Raw genomic sequence first — 22,251 nt, 5'->3', positions numbered from 1 at the left:
ACATCAAGTATAAAACAAAAAAGAGAGCAGATCTAACAACAATTTCTAAGGAATTGCAAAACAAAGGAATTAACCAAAAATAAGTTTAACAAATTATCTAAAGTCTATATTGTTCAACTTTAGTTAGATTGTTTTCCTGATAAAAGTAGAAGTTAATACTTTTCTATATTCACTTGTGGTCAATATTTAATTTGTATTTTCTTAGAACATATTTGGAGAAAACCCATTCGTTGAAGGGGCAACATCTAGACAAACATGGGATATTTACAATCTAAGTTGTACTTAGAAATAGCTGCAACTGGAGATTCTTTTTCTTTCGACCTTGTATACTTTTAATTATCATTAGATGAGGGGGAAAAACAATGGCAAATTACTGGCCATGGTGGCTGGATGATATTGTATATACAAGTGTAACTGTAACTCTGATATTTGTGTGTGGCTGCTGCGTTGATAAGATGGCTTTAGATAAGCAATTCAACATGTCACTTAGACATACGTATGTACATACAAATATACTATATTATATATAGTATATTATAGTGATGGAGTTGCATTCCTATATCATTACTGTGACAAGATACCAAAAAAAAGCAAAACAATTTGAATTTAAACAGAAAATGTGAATATTTTTAAACCTTCACTGAACGCATTTTTGAGTGTTTTGTTCATGGGCGTAGTTAGCGAATTTATTGAGGGTAATTTGGAAATATTTCCTATTCAAAACAGTTTTAACCCTCTCTGTTAACAACCTAAACTGATCAATTATATCCTCCAAAAGTTACATCTATGTACTTATATCTTTCTGTGTGTCTGTGTTTATCCTACAATTCTATATATATAACCTAGGATATATTACGTTTATATCAAAGCTTAGTAAACATCTTTAACCATTTCACGATCAGAGTGGTCCAAAGGCAACACTTTGTCTAGGGCCGAGCAGGATACGTAGTTGGTTTACTCATGTCTATACGGTCCTGAAAGGGTTAAAAGATCTCTCTTTAATGGCCATGGTCTAACTTATTGCCTAGGTATTCCCCTTCTTTATGTATACTACGCTCATGCTTAAATTATACTTATATATCGTCCGTATATATTCGAGAATGCAATTGTCTTTAAGAAAATGTTCTTTTTTCGTTCAGTCCACGAGGCGTAACTGAAATCTGTGTTGCGTTTTCTTGTTTTATTTTTTTTTTATTTCAATTTTTCTTCAAGATATTTTCGGCCTGATATTTTGGCGACAGATGTGTGTTTGGGGAATTTTGTGAGTGTGAATGGCTTTTGGTTAAATGTTAAATTGTAATACATATTTTATTTATTCTGCTTTTTTTGTTCAAACATATTTTCCATTTTTCTGTGATTGTTAATAGACAGAGAGATAGATGCCAATAAGATTTTTTGCTACACATAAAGATCTGGTGATTAGGAAAGGAAATGCTTTAGGGGATCAGGAAAAGCTATGCCTCTAATGCGACATGTCACTCGTCGACTGATGCAACAACAGCGCCAATATACACAAGTAATCGAGCCGGTTAATTTGGCCTTTCGTCTGCACACGACGAAACAGCAACCCGATGATGATCCTGATGTCAGTCCACCGTTTGTCATAATGCACGGAGTCCTGGGCGTTAAGGATAATTGGCGTAGTATTAGCCAGCAATTGGCATATCAAACGGGACGTCGAGTCTTCTCGGTGGATGCCCGAAATCATGGCGATAGTCCGTACACAGATCTACATTCCACCAAGGCCATGGTAGTGGACATGGTGGAGTTTATGAAAACCCATAGATTGGCAAAGATCTGTGCTCTGGGCCATAGCATGGGTGGGCGTTGTATGATGATGTTGGCTCTCAAGCATCCCGAGCTGGTGGAAAGAGCCATCATTGTGGATATCTCACCGTTTGGTGTGCCAACACATTTTCATTTAATCAATGCCATTTTCGATGCCTTACTAAAGGTGAAATTACCTCGTCATCTAAGTCATTCGGAGGCCAGGGAAATGCTAATGCAAGAGTTACATAAACACAATAACAATGACCCAGAAGGTGCCAAAATTGTATTGAGAAATCTGCGTAAACATAAGTCTACCGGAGAATTCTATATGCCCGCCAATGTGAAGGCAGTGCATAATAATTGGATTGATTTTAGTCGTTTTCGTGATGACTTGCTTATTTTGCCACCCTACACAGGGCCAATTCTATTCATAGCTGGTAAAAAATCGAAATTTTTCAAAAAATCCAACATGAAAGATATACAAAAATGGTTTCCCAATACCCAATTGGAATGGCTAAATGCCAATCATGCTCTCCACCATGAAGATCCGAAGGGTTTCCTTGAATTGGTATTGCATTTTATGGACAAGAAGCAGCCACAGCTGAATAATTGAAATTGCTCTCACACTTGTCTCCCTGGTCACTTGTTGTTATGTTATGTAAAATAAAAACTAGGATCGGCTTGTGCGACATGTTACATGATGTGACTATCCTCTCTATCTCCTCCTCCTCCTCCCCAACTACACACAGTTTAATGTTTGTTAGACATCAATTAATAGAAGAAAAGTGAAAAAAGCTAAACAATTTGGTAAGAAAAACTCAAGCAGCAGCCTTAAACAAAAGATGGTAACAAAATACGACAAAGACAATGCTTGGCTCGAACAAAAAAAAAGGCCAAGAGGAAAACGAAGAAAAAATTGAAACAGCTAACCAGATTTAGTGACAAGCCAAGCGGACCAAGTAGCAAGAGAGTTGGACATGGTCTTGATCATGGTGGTCATGGCATGCGTTGAAACAGGAAGGCGAAACATAAATACAAACCTACAGTACATACATATGTTTAAAAGAAAAGCTTAAGCTTAGTGTAAATTTAGTTATACTAAATGAATCACATTTACTTCTTTCTTCTCAATCCATTTGCAGAGTTCATTTACACACAGCCAACTCAAACTATGCGATTGCGAATGCGGCCAACACTATAAATAAAACCCGTAGTTCCATTTCAAAAATAAACCATTGAGATTTCCCTACAATTACATATCGACATAGGGCATGATTTTGTCTCTCTGCTTACAACTTGAAGGTAAATTATCTCAATGACAAATACACAAGTGTCATAAGTAAATAATTAATAGACTTAAATAGATTCACATCATCATTATTATCGTCTTAATTATACATATAAATAGAAACAAAATGCCTGAAGCACAACATGGATACCTCAAATATGAGATACCAAATACGAATTATAATACAAAAATCAATCATGAAGGCAGCCATGAACACAGTTGGAATAGAAATAGGTGAAAATTATTCGAAATGATTCTTAAGCATGCAATTAATTACAATTATTTAATAAATAAATGCTTATATGTTTGTATATTTATTCTTATAAAAAAAGCAATGAACTGAACACAAATGTGTGAGATCTTAAAAAATATTTTGCATGCTCAAGTTTTATATTTAATTATATTAGTATTAAAGGAATAAGTTTTATAGTCAGAGTTGTTAAGCAGCGCTAATTAAGTCTACTAATTAATATATACTATCTGAATACTGAATGCTTCAAGTTCTTGTCCTGATTTATTTACATATAATCAGATGAAAAGTCACTAAATTTTTGCAAGTTTTCACTATGTATTATGGCCCAAAAAGGTTAAAGAATAAAACTTCTTGTCTAAAAATTTCCACATTTGATTATAAGTAATTTTATTGATAGATTTTTAACTGCAGGAAGCTTATAATCATAGTTAAAGCAGACGAATTACCAAAATAGTCAAGATTCTATAAATATTGCAGATTTAAATGTTATTTCAAGAAATATACTGACAAGGATAATACCCAATTTGCCAAATTTCGGCAATCTAGATAACCGACAAGTCACACTAATCTATGGGCTTCCTGTAAGAATCCCTTTTGAAGTCGCTAAAGTCATTAGCAGAAGATGAACAAGCAATTAATAATTAACCAGATTCTTTTTACCGACGATATCGATATAAAGACATTCAATATCTGTGTCAGTATAGCAAATTAATTAAAAATTGGATTGAAATGTATTGAATATAGTAGCTTTGGGATTATTTACTACCTCTTAAGATAAGTAAAATATGTTTCAAACCAAATTCCAGAACCACTACATTCAATATTTTTCAATCCAATTTATTCTTAGTTACTGTATTTTCAAGTTAGGTACTTTTAAATATGCAATAAATGTTATTGTTATCTAGTGAAGGAAAAATTAACTTCTAACAGAGGACCTAGATTACAGGGCTAACAAGAAGCTTTTGAATTTTCTTACTTTCAAACGTTTTTCTCACTGTTGACTTCAAGTTTTAAGTAATTAATTAAATAAATAAACTATTAAATAAGCTAAAATGAAAAAGAAATTATTAGATCGTAAAAAGAAAACTTGAATAATTCATTAAGCAAGTTTACTAGCTCAATATTTATTTGGCATGAATTGTAATGAAATATTTGTTTGGCATGCTTTTAGGCGATATGCAAGATATTTCCGTTGTTATTTATGCGATTGAATAGATATATGTATGACTGCTTGAAACATTTTGCACATTTTCGAATGGATATAAACAAAAAGAGAATGCTTTATTTATATATATGTGTGTGTGTGTGTACTTACAGAGGCCAACGTGTTGGCCCCTCAATCATTGGAGGCGGATTAGGCGAAAGAACGTTTAATTCGAACAATTCTAGGACAAATAATCGTTTCAAATATTGCTGTTGCATGCGAAATTCCAAAACCAAAACGAAAACGAAAACTAAAGTAGATAGCTTGAACGAAAATGAAAATCCAGCAAATTTTCTTGATGATCATCAACCGAGTTATATGAAATTTGGTAATTATACTAAAAGAAAATACAAAAATGTCATAAACATAATGATGATCGATTTCCCAATTACAGGTCAAACCAACGATAGCATCGATAGGAGCAGTATTTATATAAAATTACCCACTTCATTGCCTGGAACACCTCAGCTGAATCAACGGCGACGTGGAGCGATTCAAGTGCGTTATAAGAAACTATCATGGAACGAGGAGGATCAACGTGATCCACGAACGAGACAATTTCACTATCCAGACACGCAGTCCAAGTCAATGTTTATAAGAAATTCGCCTCAAACAGTGGCGGAGGCGGAGGTACATCATTTCTTTAGAAAAGAAGCAACCAACACCACCACAAATAACAATAACAACAACAACAACAACAATGAGGATTATGATCCAAATGACAAATATTTCATATCCAAGGCAGATAAAAACTTACGGACACATCACCAGCAGCAGCAGCAACAGGCGGAAAAGCTGCGCCGTTCTACGGCGGCAGCCGCCACAAAAAGCTCACGGATGTTCTGCGAACATTGCTGTGGTGAGAGCCAACAACAACATCATCATCAGCAACAGCAACGGCAACAAGAGCAATGCCAACAACGCCAACAACAAGTTGGCAGCTCTCAGGCGTCCGCCATGGCACAGCGGCAACAGCAGCAACAGCTGCCATTTGGGGACTACGGTGCTTTTTATCGCGAGCACACAGATTCAGTGTCCGATTTGTCGTCGTTTCGTTTTGTCTTAAATGAAGAAGAATCGAATTCTATATTCAATACGCGCGTAGTAGCCAATACTAATGATGCCCATAATGCTGATGATAATGTGAACGGTGATAATGATGATGATGATGATAATGACGTTGACATAGCTGTATCACATACGCCACCATCCCCTTCGTTGCCTCGATCGTTGATAGAAATAGAAAAACGCCAGCCAAAATCATCAAAAGCTACACCAAAAGCGACACAACAACAAGACAGTGCCTTAAAAGTGGCAAATGAAACGTCGCACGCGTCATCGCCTGTGTCATCCATAATTTGCGATGTATCACCAACGATTTGTTGTTATACAATTGACAAAATCCCACAGCCATCATCGGCAGATCCAACGCAGCAACAACAACAACATCACCACCAATTGTCAAGGTCGCCATCTCTAGTTAGTAGCGAGCCCGTCATTCCTTTGCAACATTATCAAACTAGTGCGATTGTTAGCTATCGTCCGTATATACCGAATGCCTGTCGTCGATATCCACCGCCGCCAGTTCCGCCAAAGCCGCCGCGTAGTTGTGTTGAAGTGACAGCCAGTTGTGGGTTCTATGATGCCGAGCCAGCTCTCAAGACGCGTCGATTGGGAGTTCAACCTTATCCTTTACCCTCTAATAAGGCCCATTTGCTTACCCCTTGTTCTTATGGACATGAAAGCAGCTGCTGTGACTCGACTACAGTGAAAGCTATAAAAAGCAACAACAAATCATATCATGTCTTTGAGGGTAATAACAATAATTACAATTGTAAATTTAGTGCAACAACAAAACCAAGAACAACAACAAGTGATACAACACCACGCAGTCTGATCTATGATCGGCACGGTCGTCTCAAGCAAGATAATCTTATTATTAACCCATGTGACTCAGAACCGGAAACATTACTAAGACACCGAAGACAAACAAATGAATCTGTAGTACGTAAATCGCAAAGTGAAACGCGTCTGGATGAGCCACAATTGAATCAAGTGAATCCAACGACCTATGTGAATTCTATATTATCCTTGCATAATCAGAAGTGCAATCAGAATCAAAACAGAACTCAACAGGCAACGAATTATATTGTAAATGAATCAAATTTTGTCTGCAATTGTAATCCTCATGTGTATGCCTATTCAGCTGGCCTTAATCTGGAAAAAGAGGTAAGTTTATATACATAAACCCCACCTCCCCTCCCCCAAAACATTCATCATGAAAAACTGACAACTAATGGACTTTTTCAATTGATTTGATCGTTTCATATATAAATCATTGAATTGCGAAAATCTATCAAAATTTATAGACAGCAGATCAAGAGGGAGAGTGAGAGAGAGACAGAGAGAAAGCGAGAGTGAGAGTTTTGTGTTTTTCTCTCAAGAGATAATTTACCTTACCATCAGGCACGTTCTTCTTGTTGAGAAAATTTAGTACCATGAGAGAAAAACATTTCTACATATGCAGATAGATATGGTTTGTCTGTCTGTTTGTCTGTTTGTAGCTTATTCTTCTTAGACTACTCTAATCGTATTTGTTGTTCTGGGGCGATGCTCTACTTTGTGTTATTTGTAAAGATTTTTGGTTAATATCTCTCCCTCTCTCTATCTCTCTTTCTCTAGCTCTCTGTGGGTGTGAGTTTAGTCCTCTAGCGGTGAGAATACAGATTTGAGATCTCTTTTCCTCCATATATACACACAGAGATAGAGAAACAATGTACATATATATCTGTGGCACATTTATAGGTATTTCTTTTTGGTTGTTTATACTAAAAATATCACTGTATGCGTATATATACGAAATAGCTTTATATAGCTCATCATTTCTGTTGTGTGTGTGTGTGTGTATGTGTGTCATTGTGCAGCAAAAGCAAATAATGACGCTGAGAAATGATGATGATGAGAAAGAAGGCGCCTAAATAGCATCCAGGCACGGTTAGTGCATGGTTAGCCGGAAATTCATATATGTTGCCCTTCAATAGAGACAGTATCAGGATGGTAATTACCTTATTAATTCAAATTGACATTACACATACGCCTAGTAGTCCAAACGACTAGTGAGATAGATAGATAGATAGATATGTAGTGTGTTTTGCGTACATGAATATTTTAGTATATGAAATTTCAACGCATTTGTTTGTTTTCATTTGGAGCAAAAGAGCGTGAATACACCCACATCTAGTCCATAAAAAGACCATTTAGGTGGCAGTGTGGTGCGGTGGTGTGGCGGTGGTGTGGTGGTGGTGTATAAATCGCCAAACAATTCATTAATGTGTTAACTTGAATTTCTCTTTGGCTTTACGATTTTACTTGTGTTCTTTCATTTCTTTTGTGTTTTTTTGCAGAACACAATGGAAAAACGACGTAATACCTTGGATCGTTTTCAACGCCTCGGTTTCGGGCGTAAATCATCACCGGCTGCTGCATCATCATCATCATCATCGCCAGCATCCGGTACGGAGAAACAACGCAAAACTTCCGAAAGATCGGAGCGACTCAAAGAACTGACCGAACTTTTGCGTGGTGGCAGTACTTCACGTGCCTCATCCACGCCGACACCACCGCCAGTGCCACCGCCGCGTAAACCTCGTGGCCTTCATCTGACAAATAGTTTAGAACGTCAGGATACGAACACAAGTCAAACGTCAATCGGTTCATCGTCGGCAGGCGTTCAAGATCAATTGCTCCCAACATCAGAGGCTACAAGTCGCGAGCCAAAGTCGAGCAGCGGCAGCGCCAGCGGCAGTCAATTACAAAAACAGAAAACAAATGTTGCTGGTGGTGGTAATACACCCTCAACAGCCACACGCATCTTTGCATCACTCAAACCGAACACAAGTCTCTCCAACCTGGAAGCATTTCTGTTGAGTAATCGCGAGAAGTCTAAATCACCGCCGCCGCCACCGCCTCCCCCGCTGTCAAAAGCAGCAGCAGCACGCACCACCGCTGCGTCAAGCAGTTGCGATTGGAATACACACCTATCTAGACCAGAGTCGCGCACAGTCAGCGGTTCGTACGCACAGACAAAGGGCATACCATTTCGATCGGTTTCGTTCTCTCAAATCGATTGCAAGTCCACGCTGAGTGCTCTGCGCGATCGTTTGCGTCGCGATAAGGCAGTCGAGGCGCCGAGTCCCAGTCCGACGCATTCGTTGCATATGCCCAAGGATAACGATGATCCTGGCTGGATACACATACCACTGAAGAAGACAGAATTGTGCATAAATCTGAATTACGGCCAAGAGAAATCATTGGAACACGTGCTGGAGGATGTGAATGATTCTATACAAGAGGAGGATATCTTCAATACGGATAATAGCAGTTCTTCCAATTTGATCTTACCCTTGGCGGCTACTGCAAGCAGTGTGATAGCAGCTCATGCCACAATGGAATCACTGACTGATACAATACAATCCGAAAGTGATTGCATCATCAAGGAGGAACCGTTACCTATTATTGTCCAGCCAAAATTAGAGATTACCCCACCACCAGGAGCAGCAACAGGCTCAGATTCGGTTAGCCTCAACTCGAGTGCCCCGAATCTGGCCACTCTGATGGAGGAACAAGTGACCTTGGAATCGCCGCCAGGTAACTTTCTGCAGACAGCAACCACATGTGAGATCCCAGTGCCCGTTTACGAATGTGCAGCCCAGGAGTGGCTGGAGACACCAGCCCAGGAATGGGTTGAAGTGGCTCCCGAGGAATTTGGTATTGTGCCAGAGACCATTCAACCACCGATTTCCCATGCAGCCTGTAAAATCTCTCAAACTGAGCCACTGACCACAGCTTTGCGTAGCGATCTAGTGCCCACCATATCCATATCGGTCACCCATTCCTCCGAAGAGGGCGACGAGTTGGGCAGAATTGAGCGCTCCCCATCGCCAGTGGTGGAGGTGGCCAAGACAGCTCTGAATACCAGACGACAGGCATCGGAGCCAGAGCATTGCAAGCAATACAGTCACGATGATCTCGATTTAACCAATTTGGAGCTACGCCATTCACTGGACACCATTGCCACGCCGCGGCATAGTACAGACGAGCGGCACAAGCGACACTTGGACAAGTCCACCAAACGCAAGGGCATGTATATCGATAACGCCGACTGGCATGCTCCAGCTCCGAATCGGGGACTTGCCCTTGACATATCGGTGGCCAATTTGAATGCCATTAAACCGGATTCCCCGGATGCTGCCACACAAATGTACATCAATAGTCCAGCCACCGATGAGATGCGTACACCGGGCTTCAATTCATTTGAATTGAACACACCAGAGCTGGAGAAGGGTTCACCCTCATGGAGTGGTGGCGCACGTGATAAATCGCAATTGTTGAGCAGTTTCAGCTGCCAGAGCAGTGAGGAGAAGGACGATGCCTCCAGCAATGGTGGCCATAAGAGCTATAGCTTCTCCCGAACCGATTCCATTTCGGATAACGAGTGCGAGCGTATGGCACGTGAACGAATCACCTCCAGTCCCACGCCCAGTGGTGACTACGATTACAAGCGATTCTCGAAGCGTCCGTTACGTGGTCCTTATGGACAAATGCTTGAGGCAGAAATGAAGAAACCAAATCGCATGCATTTCGAGGAGATACTCGAAGAGTTGCGCGAAACCGACAGGTGAGTAACGACAACAACTACAACCAACACAGGCAAAATGGATATTAATGAATTTTTCATCTCTTCTCGGTAGTTTTTATTCACGTCGCCAGCGTGGCGATGAGGCAACGCCCACGGGCTCAGCCGCAGGAGTTGGCAATACGCGCACCAATATGCCACAATATTCAAATTCCATGCGTGTGCGTAAGTCAAACACATATCTGCCAGTGCCGTCTCATGCACGCGCCGCCTCAACACCCTCACAAATCGAGCATATCAGTAAGAGCATGACCCCGTCGTCACCCATGTCAGCCTCGGAGAGGAATCTCAAAGAAGCAGCAGCAGCCTCATCGACCCCGGCCACCTCGACATCAACATCAGTCTCCAGTAAGCCACAGCAGTTACATCACATGAAGCGTGCTGCATCTGAGGCTCCAGCCCCCAAAGCGCATCACAATAAGCGCAGTCAATCGATGAGCAATGACAGGGGCAGCAATCAGCACCCACATCCGCATCCGCATCAACACCAGCATCATCATCATCATCATCATCATGGGGCCAAACGGAATTTGGATGCAAATGCCACAGGTGGCAGCAACAACAACAACAACAACAGCAAGTCAAAGGCCAGTGGTGATTTAAAACCCACTCCAGCACTTTTAGCCGAATTGCTAAAGGGTTCCAGCGAGAATATGATATCGGAGCAACGTCAAAAAACAATTGCGGTAAGTGGAACTATTTACAAGTAGAAACTACAGTAAGAAACCTTTTGAGTTCTATGAAATTCCATGAAGGACTTTGGTCCTGTTCAAAAGTTGTCAAAAAGCAACTTTCTTTCTGATTCTAATGAAATTTTTAGACTTTTAGACTTATGACACGAAATGTTAGATAAAATCCTTTAAATTAAACGACAACTGAAAAATGATATTTTCCAAAATAGAAATTATATATTTTCCACATTATATAGTTAGACATTTGGAGGTAAAATGTTGTACAGAATATGAACATTTTGTCAGATTGATCAACTTGAATGAAACTATGATAGGTTCATTGCCACTTTTGCAATAAGACACTTTCGATTTGCATTCGTTGAATGCATTTTCACATCTGTTCCAAATTTATGTGTTATACTTACATATGTATGTATGTATCTACCCCCCAAAGTCACCCACAACCATATATCCAAACCCCTGACTGATCGTAGAAATATATATGTATATTCATGTGCATCGTAAAGCCAAAGATTTAGCACTTTGTAAGAATTTACATGGTTTTTATTTACGTAGGAATATTTCTTTTATAAATTTTTCTCATTTTTCTCGAATTTACTTTGTTTTTTTTTCTGCAATAATTGCCATTGCAGTCATCGTCTATTAAGCGATTATTATTTTAGCACCAGAATCTGAGTATGTTCCTTTGTTTGCACAATCCAAATAGCGTTGGTCATTACTTTGCCTATTTGTGTAGCCTCGGTCGAGTCTCTGTTAAATGCACACACACACACACACACACACGACTGAGTGTGTGTGTGCCTGATTTTGTTTTGTTTGCCAAGCGATTTGACTCGATTTAGTGGAAAATGCACGGCTAAACGATAGAACGGCAAACGGTGAGGTGAACGGTGTGTGGGCGTGAGGATGGAGATGCGCATGCTCCACCAAGGAAACTCATCACCATCTCATGCGCATTGGAAATGTGTGTTAGTATGTTAACAGAAGTCTCTTTAGACCAACTATTTCAATTCCATTGTCTCACACAGTGAGCTCACAGTGGTTGCTGGAGCCACAATTCGTAGGCAAAAATAAATGCCACTAATAATTTAACTGTTAGCCGAACCGATTAAACTAATATTTATTGATGAAATTTACAACATTTTTAAGGTGAGAGTTTTGGCTGTTAAGTTCTTTATTATGGTAGCATTATACATTTTTTGAAGTTGACTCTTTAATAGGCACCGAAACGCCTTAAATACTTTGCAGTGCCCTTTTTTCTAAAGTATTTTGAAACTAAGAAGGTTTATAGTTTATTTTCGAAAATCTTCAAGTCTTAAAAAATAAATAATATAAAGAGGACAGCTTGTTCAAAAAATATTGTAAAATATTTTAAGTGATTTCTTTTAAAGTATTTTTTGAAGTGAATTGTTTGAATAATGACAATTTACAAACTGTCATTAAAAACTAAAATTGGAAAACATTGAAAAGTATCAAGAAAGCATTTGTGATACCAAATTAAAATATTTTTAAGACATTATTGTCTAAATCACAGACTTGCAGAGTATCCTGAAATCTTAGGATATTATTTGAAATGTTTTTTCCAACATTTTTATAGAAACTTCCTCGTTTTTATGGAGGCTGAATTTTGGTCAATTTTTAAACGATTCCAACAAGTTTAACCTTCTTTTAAGCATTCAAATCTTAAAAAAAGAATTATAAATCAATTTCTTTTTAAATAAATTGGTAAAAAATAAGTTTGAGAGATTTTAAAGTCAACTTAAAGCTTATATTAGCAGTAGCAAAAGAAGATATAAGATTTATCAATGGTCGAAAAATTGGTTGAGTTACAGATTCGCAAATTTGGGGTTTTTAGAAATTTTAAGAATGTTTTTTATAAGCTTGCCAATATTAAAGGGCTAAAGATAGAATAAAAGAAGCTATAAAACATTGCTCAAAAATCGCATTCTAGAATATTGAATAATATATTTGTATTAGAAGAACCTCATACAATACTTTAGTCGTGAGAGAGGCTTATTTTCCCAGGATATGGAAAGAAAAGTATCAAATTTTTGGGGGATAACAAAAGTAGCAGTAAATGTTTGGGTGAATTGATTTATAGCACACCTTCATTCGGCCACTTGTCGCATGCAAGTTCAAGTTGTTCTCTCTTTTGCCCAGAATCTCTCTGGCTTTTTTTTCTCTCTCCACTCTCTCTCTCACTCACTCTCGCTCTCTGTGTGTGTGGTGTTTTTGGGAGAGTTGCGCACGACATTGGCATTCCAATGATGTACTAACAGCTGAGACTACTTTCGGGAAGTGTGTGGGAGTACAAGGGGCAGAGCGGGGATGGGGAGGATTTGGATGGACTTGGGTGCCCATGTACGCATCATCAGAGTGTGGAACTGGTCTGTTTATTACTTAGTTTCCTGCTGCTGCCTCACAGCCAGCAGCGGCAGCGTACACATGGGATAAATAATGTTATGTTTGCTACAAAGCAGATAAAATTCAAATTCATGATGGTCTTTTTTTTTTTTGTATTTGTTTTGTTATTGTATTTTAGCCGCCTTTTTTTGTTTTTTGCTCTCTATTTCGATATACAGATGTAGATACTTATGTATCTGTAGTTGTAGCGCGTAAAATGTATTGTTTTAAACATAAGACTACGACGCATGTTGCCTTTACTTAGTTCTTTTCGGTCGGTTTGGTGGGCGGGTGGGTGGTTGGCTGGCACCTCCTCGTTGTTGTGGTTGTTGTTGCTTTTGTTCGCTTTGCTTTGCTTTTGCCTGATTGGAATATGAAAAATGGAAATTAAGTGTGTATATGGCACAATGGAATGTATTTTTTTTTTTTCCGTTGTCCGTTTTCTCCTCCTCAGAGCGTGTATGTTTTGTGAGTAGTCGTAGCGCACTCCTGTTCTAGCTGGTTGTATGTGGCACTGGCTACTGCCAACACTCACTCACATTGTATATGGATGGATGGGTGAGGAGCTGCTGCTGCTGCTGTTGCTGCTGTTATTGCTCTCCCGCGCAGCAGCAGCCGCAGCAGTAGCAGTAGCAGTAGCATTTAGCAGCCGTAAGAGGCACAGAGGCACACTCTTCGGAGGCACAGAGTATTCCACCGCCAACGTAGCCAATGTAGCCATTTGCTTCCCACTGTTTGTTGGCCCCGTGTTTTAATTCTTATTTGCTTTTCTACGACGATTGTGTAGCGAAAATTTTTCATGTTTCGCTTTTGCTTGTTTCTATTATTTTGTTGGTTTTTCCCGTGAGAAAACAAAAAGAAAACCGAAAAAAAAAGATACATTTGAACGGGCGTGTAACGACGGCAAACAAACAAATTCAAAATATATACATATACATACATCAGAAAACACAGCAAAAAAAAAAAAAATAAAAAAAGAAAAAAATATACCGAGGAAAAAATTCCTGTACAAACGCCTAAAAAAAAAATCAGAAAAATTGTCGATATATCTGTTTAAATGTATATGTATGGCATTATATATATGTACATGTATGTGCGTGCTTGAAAAACGATTCATCAAAATTTTATTTGATTACCAAAAACACAAAAAAAAACAACAAAAAATGTTAGCCATGTTAAGAACTGTTTTTTTTTTCTTTCTTTTTCCATTTAATCAAAATTCTTGTACAATTTACATATATATATTTATATAGAGAAACGAAAAGAAAACCATCCTGAGAGAAAATTTCTGTCTGCTAATGGCTGTCTCTATACATGTGTGTGTCTGTGTATGCGGCTATGCATACTTGTGTGTGTGTGTGTGTGTGTGAGTGTGTATGTGTACCTGACTGCACAAGGCCAACCTCTTGTTGCGCCGCGTTAGAGTGCAAAAACAATTTTTCCCCATTTGACTTTTTTACTTGTTTTTCTTTTAGTTACAACAACTGGAAAGTGAATATTCTATTGTAAATGGAAACTGAAATTCAATTATCCATAAAATTCAATTTGGCTATGGCCAAAACGCTGAAAAGTATGCAACAATCAAATTATACGAAAATAACCCGCAAAAAAAAAAGGCGAAAAGAGCAACAAGCTCAAAAAAAACAAAAATATATGTATACACATTAAAAAAGTTGAGTGTGGGTGCGTGTGTATGTGTGTGTGTGTGTGAGTGTGTGTGTGCTTCTGTGATAACATGTTGCTTACCTTGTTTCTTGCTGTTATTGGCAGTTAAATGACTGTTGTTATGGATTTAATCAATTAATTAAATAGCCATAAAAATACAGGCAATACAGCTGACTGACTGACTGCTTGAATGACTGATGGATCATTTCGATAAAGTTGTTTATGAATCACAGCAAAATGTCTATAAAAAACACAGCAGGCTCTCCAGTTGTTACTGCGATTTTAAAACCTAAGCCCACAACTATTACCAGGGCCGGACTAACACAAAAATAAGGATGTGGCTATTTAAATGGGTTAAGCAACTCTCCCTCTCGTTCTCTCTCTCTCGCTAATCATCAGTCCTTGTTAGTGAGACTCTTCTTGTTGATTTATGTGTCTCAGGAGTCAGACATCAGAAGTTTATGTAACAGACATGATACTTTAGTTTCAAGGTTTTCATTTCACTTTTTGCTACAAGACTAATCCGGCCCTGACAGTTACACACGCCTTGACGCTATTGTTGTTGTTCCTATTGGCCTTGGCTAGGGCCCCAGCAACAACAACAACAACAGCAACAATAACATGGTCAGTGTCATTATCAAACTACAACCACACGCAAAATCCATGGACAGGCGCACTACAACAGAATCAACATCCTCATGCCTCAAAGCAAGCAACTGACATTGTCATCATGTCCATGTGGGATGTGGTTTAGTGGTTCTCCCACTTAACTACATCTACGCATATTATGTGGATGTTGCAGCTGCCTTTTTTTTCACCTCCTTTTCGTTCTATTTTTAGTTAGTTTTTCTTTGTAGTTCACTTTGGTCATGCAATTGAATCAGACAAGTTTGTTTGTTTTCTTTTCTTAGGCTAGTTAATTTAGTTTAGTTGTCTCCGGCTCATCAGCAACTCAAACAAGTGAAACAATCAATTAAATTAAAAAAAAAAAATACAAAACAAAACAAAAGTAGTGAAAAAACAAAAACAAAAGAACAAACCATTTGAACAAACATGTCGCATAATCGTGAAAATTTACGATTAAGCTTGTTAGATTTACAAGCAACAATAACCGCACCCTCCAATACCGTTGCCGCCGCCCTCCTACCACAAGCTCATAGCCATAGCCAGGCCATGCCCTCATTGGCAGCAGCTCCACTCCTGCCCTCCACCAGCAGTAGCAACAGTAGCAGCAGTGTATCCCAAGCTGTTTCCATGGCCACCACCACAGTGGCTCGATTGAGTAAGGCTGGCTTCGGGGCCGGAGCGGCTGGCTATCAGAATGATAAATGCGATCGTCTAAAGAAAATGACTTCGATTACCTGCTCCGATTCGGAGGATGATTCGGAGCGGCGTGCACAATTTGAGATGGGTAGTAGTAAATGGAATCTGGGCGGTTACGAAGGCGTAAGTTTCAATTGGCTAGATCTAACTATACGTCACTTTCTTAAAAACCTTCCTAACTATTGCCAATCTTTGCTAATTTCTTACAATTGTTCTCTAATTCTTTTATAGGACACACGAACCTATGTGGTGCAAGAGATCTTTCGCAATGAGCAATCCTATGTCGAATCGTTGCAAACTGTAGTCCTAAAGTATATGAAAGTGTTGAAAGCTCCCGAACATGCTGGCATGATTGATACACGTACTGTGGATGAGATATTCTTTATGGTGCCCGATATTCTAGAGATACATGAAAAGTTTTTGGGTGAACTGAAGCAACGTCTCGATGACTGGGATATACAACAGAAAGTGGGCGATGCCTTTTTGGATACGGTATGCAACGCGATACTCCAAATCTCCTCTCTATCCTCTTAATAATGAATTTCTTACAGTTTTCGAAATTGGAAGTTTTGGAGGTCTACACATCGTTTGTGAACAATTGTAATCGAGCCAAAAATGCCATTCGATCCATGAAACATCAGCGACCATCATTTGCCAAATTTCTAGAGTCAACGGCACGCGAACATAAAGGCAAATTGACTTTGGATAATTTACTTATCAAACCAGTGCAAAAGTTTCCCAAGTAAGTTAAATTGAGTGTTAACTAAATTGATTGATGTTTAATAATTTGCTTTTCTTTTAGTTACGAGTTGCTCTTCCAACGCCTTATTAAACACACAGATCACGATCATCCCGATCAGAAGCATTTGCAGGATGTTCTCAAGTTAGTTCACGATATACTCGTTCACATCAATTGCAAGGAGCGTGAAATTATGGAGAATGGTCAACGGGAGGCCACGCTGCGTGAACTGGAAGGTGTCATTGAGGGCATCACTGATTTAATATCACCCGAACGACAGTTTCTCCTATTCGATTTGGTGTCAATGCCATCTGGGCAAGGGGCTCGCAAAGATCGCGGTTTCTTTCTCTTCAATGATTTGCTAGTCTTGACGAGCATTAAGAAACGTAGTGGCACCATTCGCAAACCGAATAGCTCAATTTGCCCGGGGACAGTGGCCACAACTTTGGATACGAACAAGTACAAGTTTCTTACCAAGATTAGCTTAGATTGCCTGGAAATTATCAAGTGTAAGTTGAAAAGATTTCAGTGTAAAATGATGAAATTATATTAATGGAATTTCTTGTGTTTTGCAGCTAAGGACGAGAATATCAAACGCATTGTTAACGAAATCGAGAGTCTGGCCGATGATTGTGGTAAATTGCAACAAATCACTGATATCACAGTGTCCTTGAGATATCCGCATCAGTATCTGGAGGATGCCATACGTGAACTGCATCGTGATGTTCAGCGACAGCTATCCGAACGTCAATCGAATGACACACAATTGAATATGCTGGAGCTGACTGTCAGTTCACCGTAAGTGTTAATTGTTTGTCCTTGAATTAATAACATAAATAACATTTCTCATTGTCAGAAGTGGCAATCAAAAGTTAACAGTTGTCTTCAACAAGACGGAGAAGCGCACACAATGGGAGGAGACCTTCAATGAAGCAAAACAGAAACTGGGTGAGTTTTTCTAGAGAAAAAGGTTCTGTCTCTCAATTCTTACTAAAGTTGGTTTTCTCTTTTCTCAGCCGCCACACTTGAACGTCATCCTATTCCTGAATTCCTAACATCCATACCAATACGTAAGACACGAGCTGGACTCCAATTCACGTGTGCAGCGGCCACATTGAGTGACAATCGAGATGTCTGGGTCTGCAATAGTGATGGCTATGTGGGCCAAGTGTGCATTATGTCCCTGCATCCGGAGCCAAATGTAACCAGTTGTAATGGTGTCTGTAATGCTCGTATACTCTGTGTGGCTTCGGTGCCGGCGTATAGTGCAGGAGCCTCAAATCGTCGTAGTGGCAGTGCCGGCGATCAGTCTGGTGCAGCGCATGATGACACCAAGGACACGAAAGCCAGCAAACATAGTCACAGCTATACCCAGCAGCTGCGCGACTATCGTAAGAGCATCTCTCCCAGTTTTCAACCTGCTTCAGCAACCGCAACGCCAGAGAAAAAGAAAACTCCGACGCCTGCTGCAAACGATGGAACAGAAACCTCCGCCACCAATACTAGCACCACCGCCACCAACACCACAAGTGATACTCAGTTAGAATTAAATTTAAGTTCGAGCGACGATGAGCCCGATGCTGCCGGAACAGCTGCCACGCTCAATAGTGGCAATGCTCCGGTGGAACGTGTACCCAGCCCTGCTCCCTCAATGCATGCCCCATATCACGCGCATCAGGTACGACCATTCCAATCCACCTACTCGATCTACTTATTAATTTTCATCTTATTCCAGGAATCAAATCCTGAGGAAGGCGAATGCAATCAATCAACCATGTGGATCGGTACAGAAGATGGCTGCATTCATGTCTACAATAGTACCGACAATATTCGCATCAAAAAGAATCGCATCAAGATTGAGCATCATTCAGCCGTTTATTCCATTTTGTAAGTCTCTAAAATCCATAAAAGTCTGAAATGGAATGAAATGAAACTTGTTTTCCCTTTACTAGGTACCTGGACAATCGAGTTTTTGTCTCATTAGCAAACGGTGATATCTGTGTTTATCTTCGAGATGGTGGTAAGTGTTTTTACTCTTGTGATTATTTGGCAGACTCTAAGGATTCTTTTTTGTACTTTCTTAGCCACATCATGGAATACATGCTCATCACATTGTCTATCAATTGGCACGGTTACAAGTCCGGTGACAAAACTACTAAATGTCGATGGCAAACTTTGGTGCTCCATACAAGGAATCATCAAAGTGTTAGATGTGGACACATTGACGGTAATTCAAAGCCAATATTAACTTGGATATTAGCCATTTAACAAAGATGGCAATGCGAAATCATAGGCAGATAAATTGTGTATCCTTTTTACATTTAATTGGCGATTTCTATTGTCTCTTAAATAATCTTTAATATGTACTTATTTCTTATTAACTTCTTTGTAAGACTGACCTAAAGAAGTTTAAGACCTCTCTTGTTACCTTTCATGAATTTAGTAAAATTGGCAAAAATATTAATATAAAATTTCGAATTCTCTTGCAGGTTATTAATCAAATACAGATATCATCGGATTCGAAACCGATAACAAACATGACAGTATCAAACAATTATGTGTGGATATCCATACAAAACTCAGCACATATTAAATGTTTCCATTCCAATACGTAAGTGAAATTAAAAACCCAATTCTTGAAATAAGTATAATTAATTTGCAATTGATGTTTATGTTAGCCACCAACAAATCACCGAGGTGAATCTCGCTCCCGCCGTCAATAAAATGCTGTCGAATTGCGATGAGATTATACGCCAGCATAAGGCAGCTTGTTTGCGTGTCACATCGTTACTTTGCTGCAAAGATCTCATATGGATAGGCACCAGTGCCGGAGTCCTGCTTACCATACCGGCTCAGGGCTATGAGAAAGGAGCCCTTAATGTTGTACCCACTGGCATACCGCATGGCCACACCGGACATGTTCGTTTCCTGACCTTTGTGGAGACAACTGGCCTGGAGGGTTCGGCCAATTCCTCCAGCTCCTCATCGTCGGCAGCAGCAGCAGCGGGCCGAGAGGCAGCAGGCTCTGGTTCGGGTACCACCAGCGATGAATACACCAAACAGGGGTAAGTTTTGCTACTCTTCTCACCTTCTATTTGTGATCTTACGATGTATCCTCTCTTTTGCCTTGCAGTTCCATCAAGCACTCAAAATCGAAATCGGAAACAAATAACACTCTTATCATATCTGGTGGTGATGGCTACGAAGATTTCCGTAATTCGGGTGCCAATTCATTGAGCGAAATCGCTGGACGCGAGGACAGCACCAATCATTTATTAATTTGGCAAATTTGAAGCAGAAGACGTAAAAATCGCTGGCGGTTGCTGCTTTCCAGATGGAAGAACAATAACTGATATTGATTCCCATATTGGTGGCAAAGAGTGGCAATTGAAAGATAGACTACCCACCGTAAAGAAAATCATTAAGAAAATACAATTGGGTTAAAAGTAGACTGCAGCGGTTTTTATAAGTTCACGATTTCGAATCTCCCAGAAAACAAGAAACAATTACATAATATACACCATATATGTGTATAGTAGGATGGGCCAAAAAACGAGAATTTTCGAGTCTTGAGATGGTTCAGTGTACTTTTCGAGAATTCCTACTAATTTTGGATTCTTTTTGTGTTGCTAAACTAAAACATTTAAATTTTTTTTTGCCCTTCTTTATTAAAATTATTATTGAAGATCGTAATGCTATTGATTTAGCTGGCAGATGCTGCGTATACGTAATTTTAGAGCTAGACTGGAATATAATATGAAAGTATAATTTGGGCCTTTCTAGCTAAAAACTCTTCAAGTAGTTCTTTTTTTTTGAGTCTCTTACCTTAATTTGTTTGACTTGTTAACTGTCTGTGTAAAAAACTGTAAAAAAACACAAAAATTAACTAATTGTAAGACGGTTTTTAAATTCAATTTAAAACGTTCTTCTTTCACCCAAAGACTTGTCAGCTAACAATCATGTATACGCAGTGTATGCCAGGAAATATTCCAGATAAACATAACTATATATTTTAAATATAAATTTGATATATGATGAAGGCAAGAGTTAAGGAAGCTGAAAACTCATGTATTTAAGTTAAGCCAACATTGTAAATACAAAAAACTATCAAGGAAAATGTAAAAGAGTTAAGCATTGACAGATCCACTTCACAAGATTCGAAAATTCCTCCAATTTGGTCCATGGCCTAGTGTATGTACAGTTATTTATTGGACATTTACACCAGTCGAGAATTGCAGCAAAAAAGAAGAAAAAAAAGCTGTCAAATTATTTAGTAATATAGTTGAATTCATTGCTCGAAGTTTATACATTAATAGTTATATACTACTTATATTTAACTGAATAGTTATTTACATGCGTTCAGGATCTTTTGTATTATGTAAATCCTTAGAAAAAAAAAAAAACTGAACTAGTGCCAAACAAAAACAAAAAACACACAACACAATTGTACTTATTGAGCCAAAGTCACCTTTGAGCAACTCTTTTTTTTTTTTGTTTTTTTTTCTTTGTCATGTATATATATGTACTTAGTATGTATATGGAAACAAGAAATGGAGATTTAATTGGAGGTGGAAGAATAAATAAGCTAAAGGAACAATTCTACATATATTCCATATAATCCACATGAATTCAAGTATATGTATATATATATAAAACGGAATACGTATATATATACATATTTATTATAGATATTTTTGTATTGTATAGCAAGCCGCAAGCGAACTAAATATAAATACTATTATTTAAAATTTTTGCAATTTAAGAGTTTGATTCTATATAAACAAATGCATATACATACATATACAATATTTAAATTATTATGTATGTAAATTCATGAGAATACAGGTTTAATTTGTAAAAATTGAAATTTATTTATACATTTACATACATATACATAAAAATATATATACATATATGTACGTGAATATAAGATGTATGTAAAGTTCTTCAAATGATCACGATCAACCTTCGTAAAGCGTTATATATTTACCAATTTAAGGCCTAACAAATAAATTAAAGAAATAAAAATCATATTATAGTTGTAATAATAATAATAATAAAACCAACAAAAATGCATTAATCGAATTTATTCAAAACAAAACACTCAACGGATATATATATATATATATGAAAGAGAGAGATCGATTCATGATATCAAAGCCTGTACAACAAACAACCATTAACAATATGTATTTAAACAATTAACAATTAACAAATGG

General features: G+C 38.4%; 2 protein-coding genes across 3 annotated transcripts; both read left to right on the top strand.

The window, feature by feature from the left end:
• The first annotated feature begins 1,342 nt into the window (after positions 1-1,342).
• LOC6649421 (protein ABHD11) lies at positions 1,343-2,466 on the top strand. The gene has a single exon (XM_002072059.3). It carries the CDS (start codon positions 1,457-1,459, stop codon positions 2,381-2,383), a length of 927 nt encoding a protein of 308 aa, XP_002072095.1. The 5' UTR covers positions 1,343-1,456; the 3' UTR covers positions 2,384-2,466.
• A 2,323-nt stretch (positions 2,467-4,789) lies between these two features.
• LOC6649419 (rho guanine nucleotide exchange factor 17) lies at positions 4,790-21,686 on the top strand. 2 transcript variants are annotated; one of them, XM_047009232.1, is made up of 16 exons: positions 4,790-4,843; positions 4,910-6,744; positions 7,920-10,192; positions 10,266-10,896; positions 16,525-16,785; positions 16,845-17,035; positions 17,096-17,541; positions 17,608-17,830; positions 17,889-17,980; positions 18,049-18,710; positions 18,768-18,919; positions 18,985-19,052; positions 19,117-19,259; positions 19,522-19,643; positions 19,711-20,097; positions 20,166-21,686. In XM_047009232.1, exons 1-16 carry the CDS (start codon positions 4,834-4,836, stop codon positions 20,323-20,325), a joined length of 7,656 nt encoding a protein of 2,551 aa, XP_046865188.1. In that variant the 5' UTR covers positions 4,790-4,833; the 3' UTR covers positions 20,326-21,686. The 2 variants fall into 2 exon arrangements, with proteins under 2 accessions (XP_046865188.1, XP_046865189.1); XM_047009233.1 differs by lacking the exons at positions 4,790-4,843; positions 4,910-6,744; positions 7,920-10,192; positions 10,266-10,896 and adding an exon at positions 16,009-16,416.
• The last annotated feature ends 565 nt before the right edge of the window (positions 21,687-22,251 follow it).

Source organism: Drosophila willistoni, chromosome 3R, assembly GCF_018902025.1.
Source record: "Drosophila willistoni isolate 14030-0811.24 chromosome 3R, UCI_dwil_1.1, whole genome shotgun sequence".
NCBI classification, from domain to species: Eukaryota; Metazoa; Arthropoda; class Insecta; order Diptera; family Drosophilidae; genus Drosophila; species Drosophila willistoni.
Note: the sequence above shows the minus strand (reverse complement) of the source record. Positions and strands in the feature narration are given on the sequence as shown.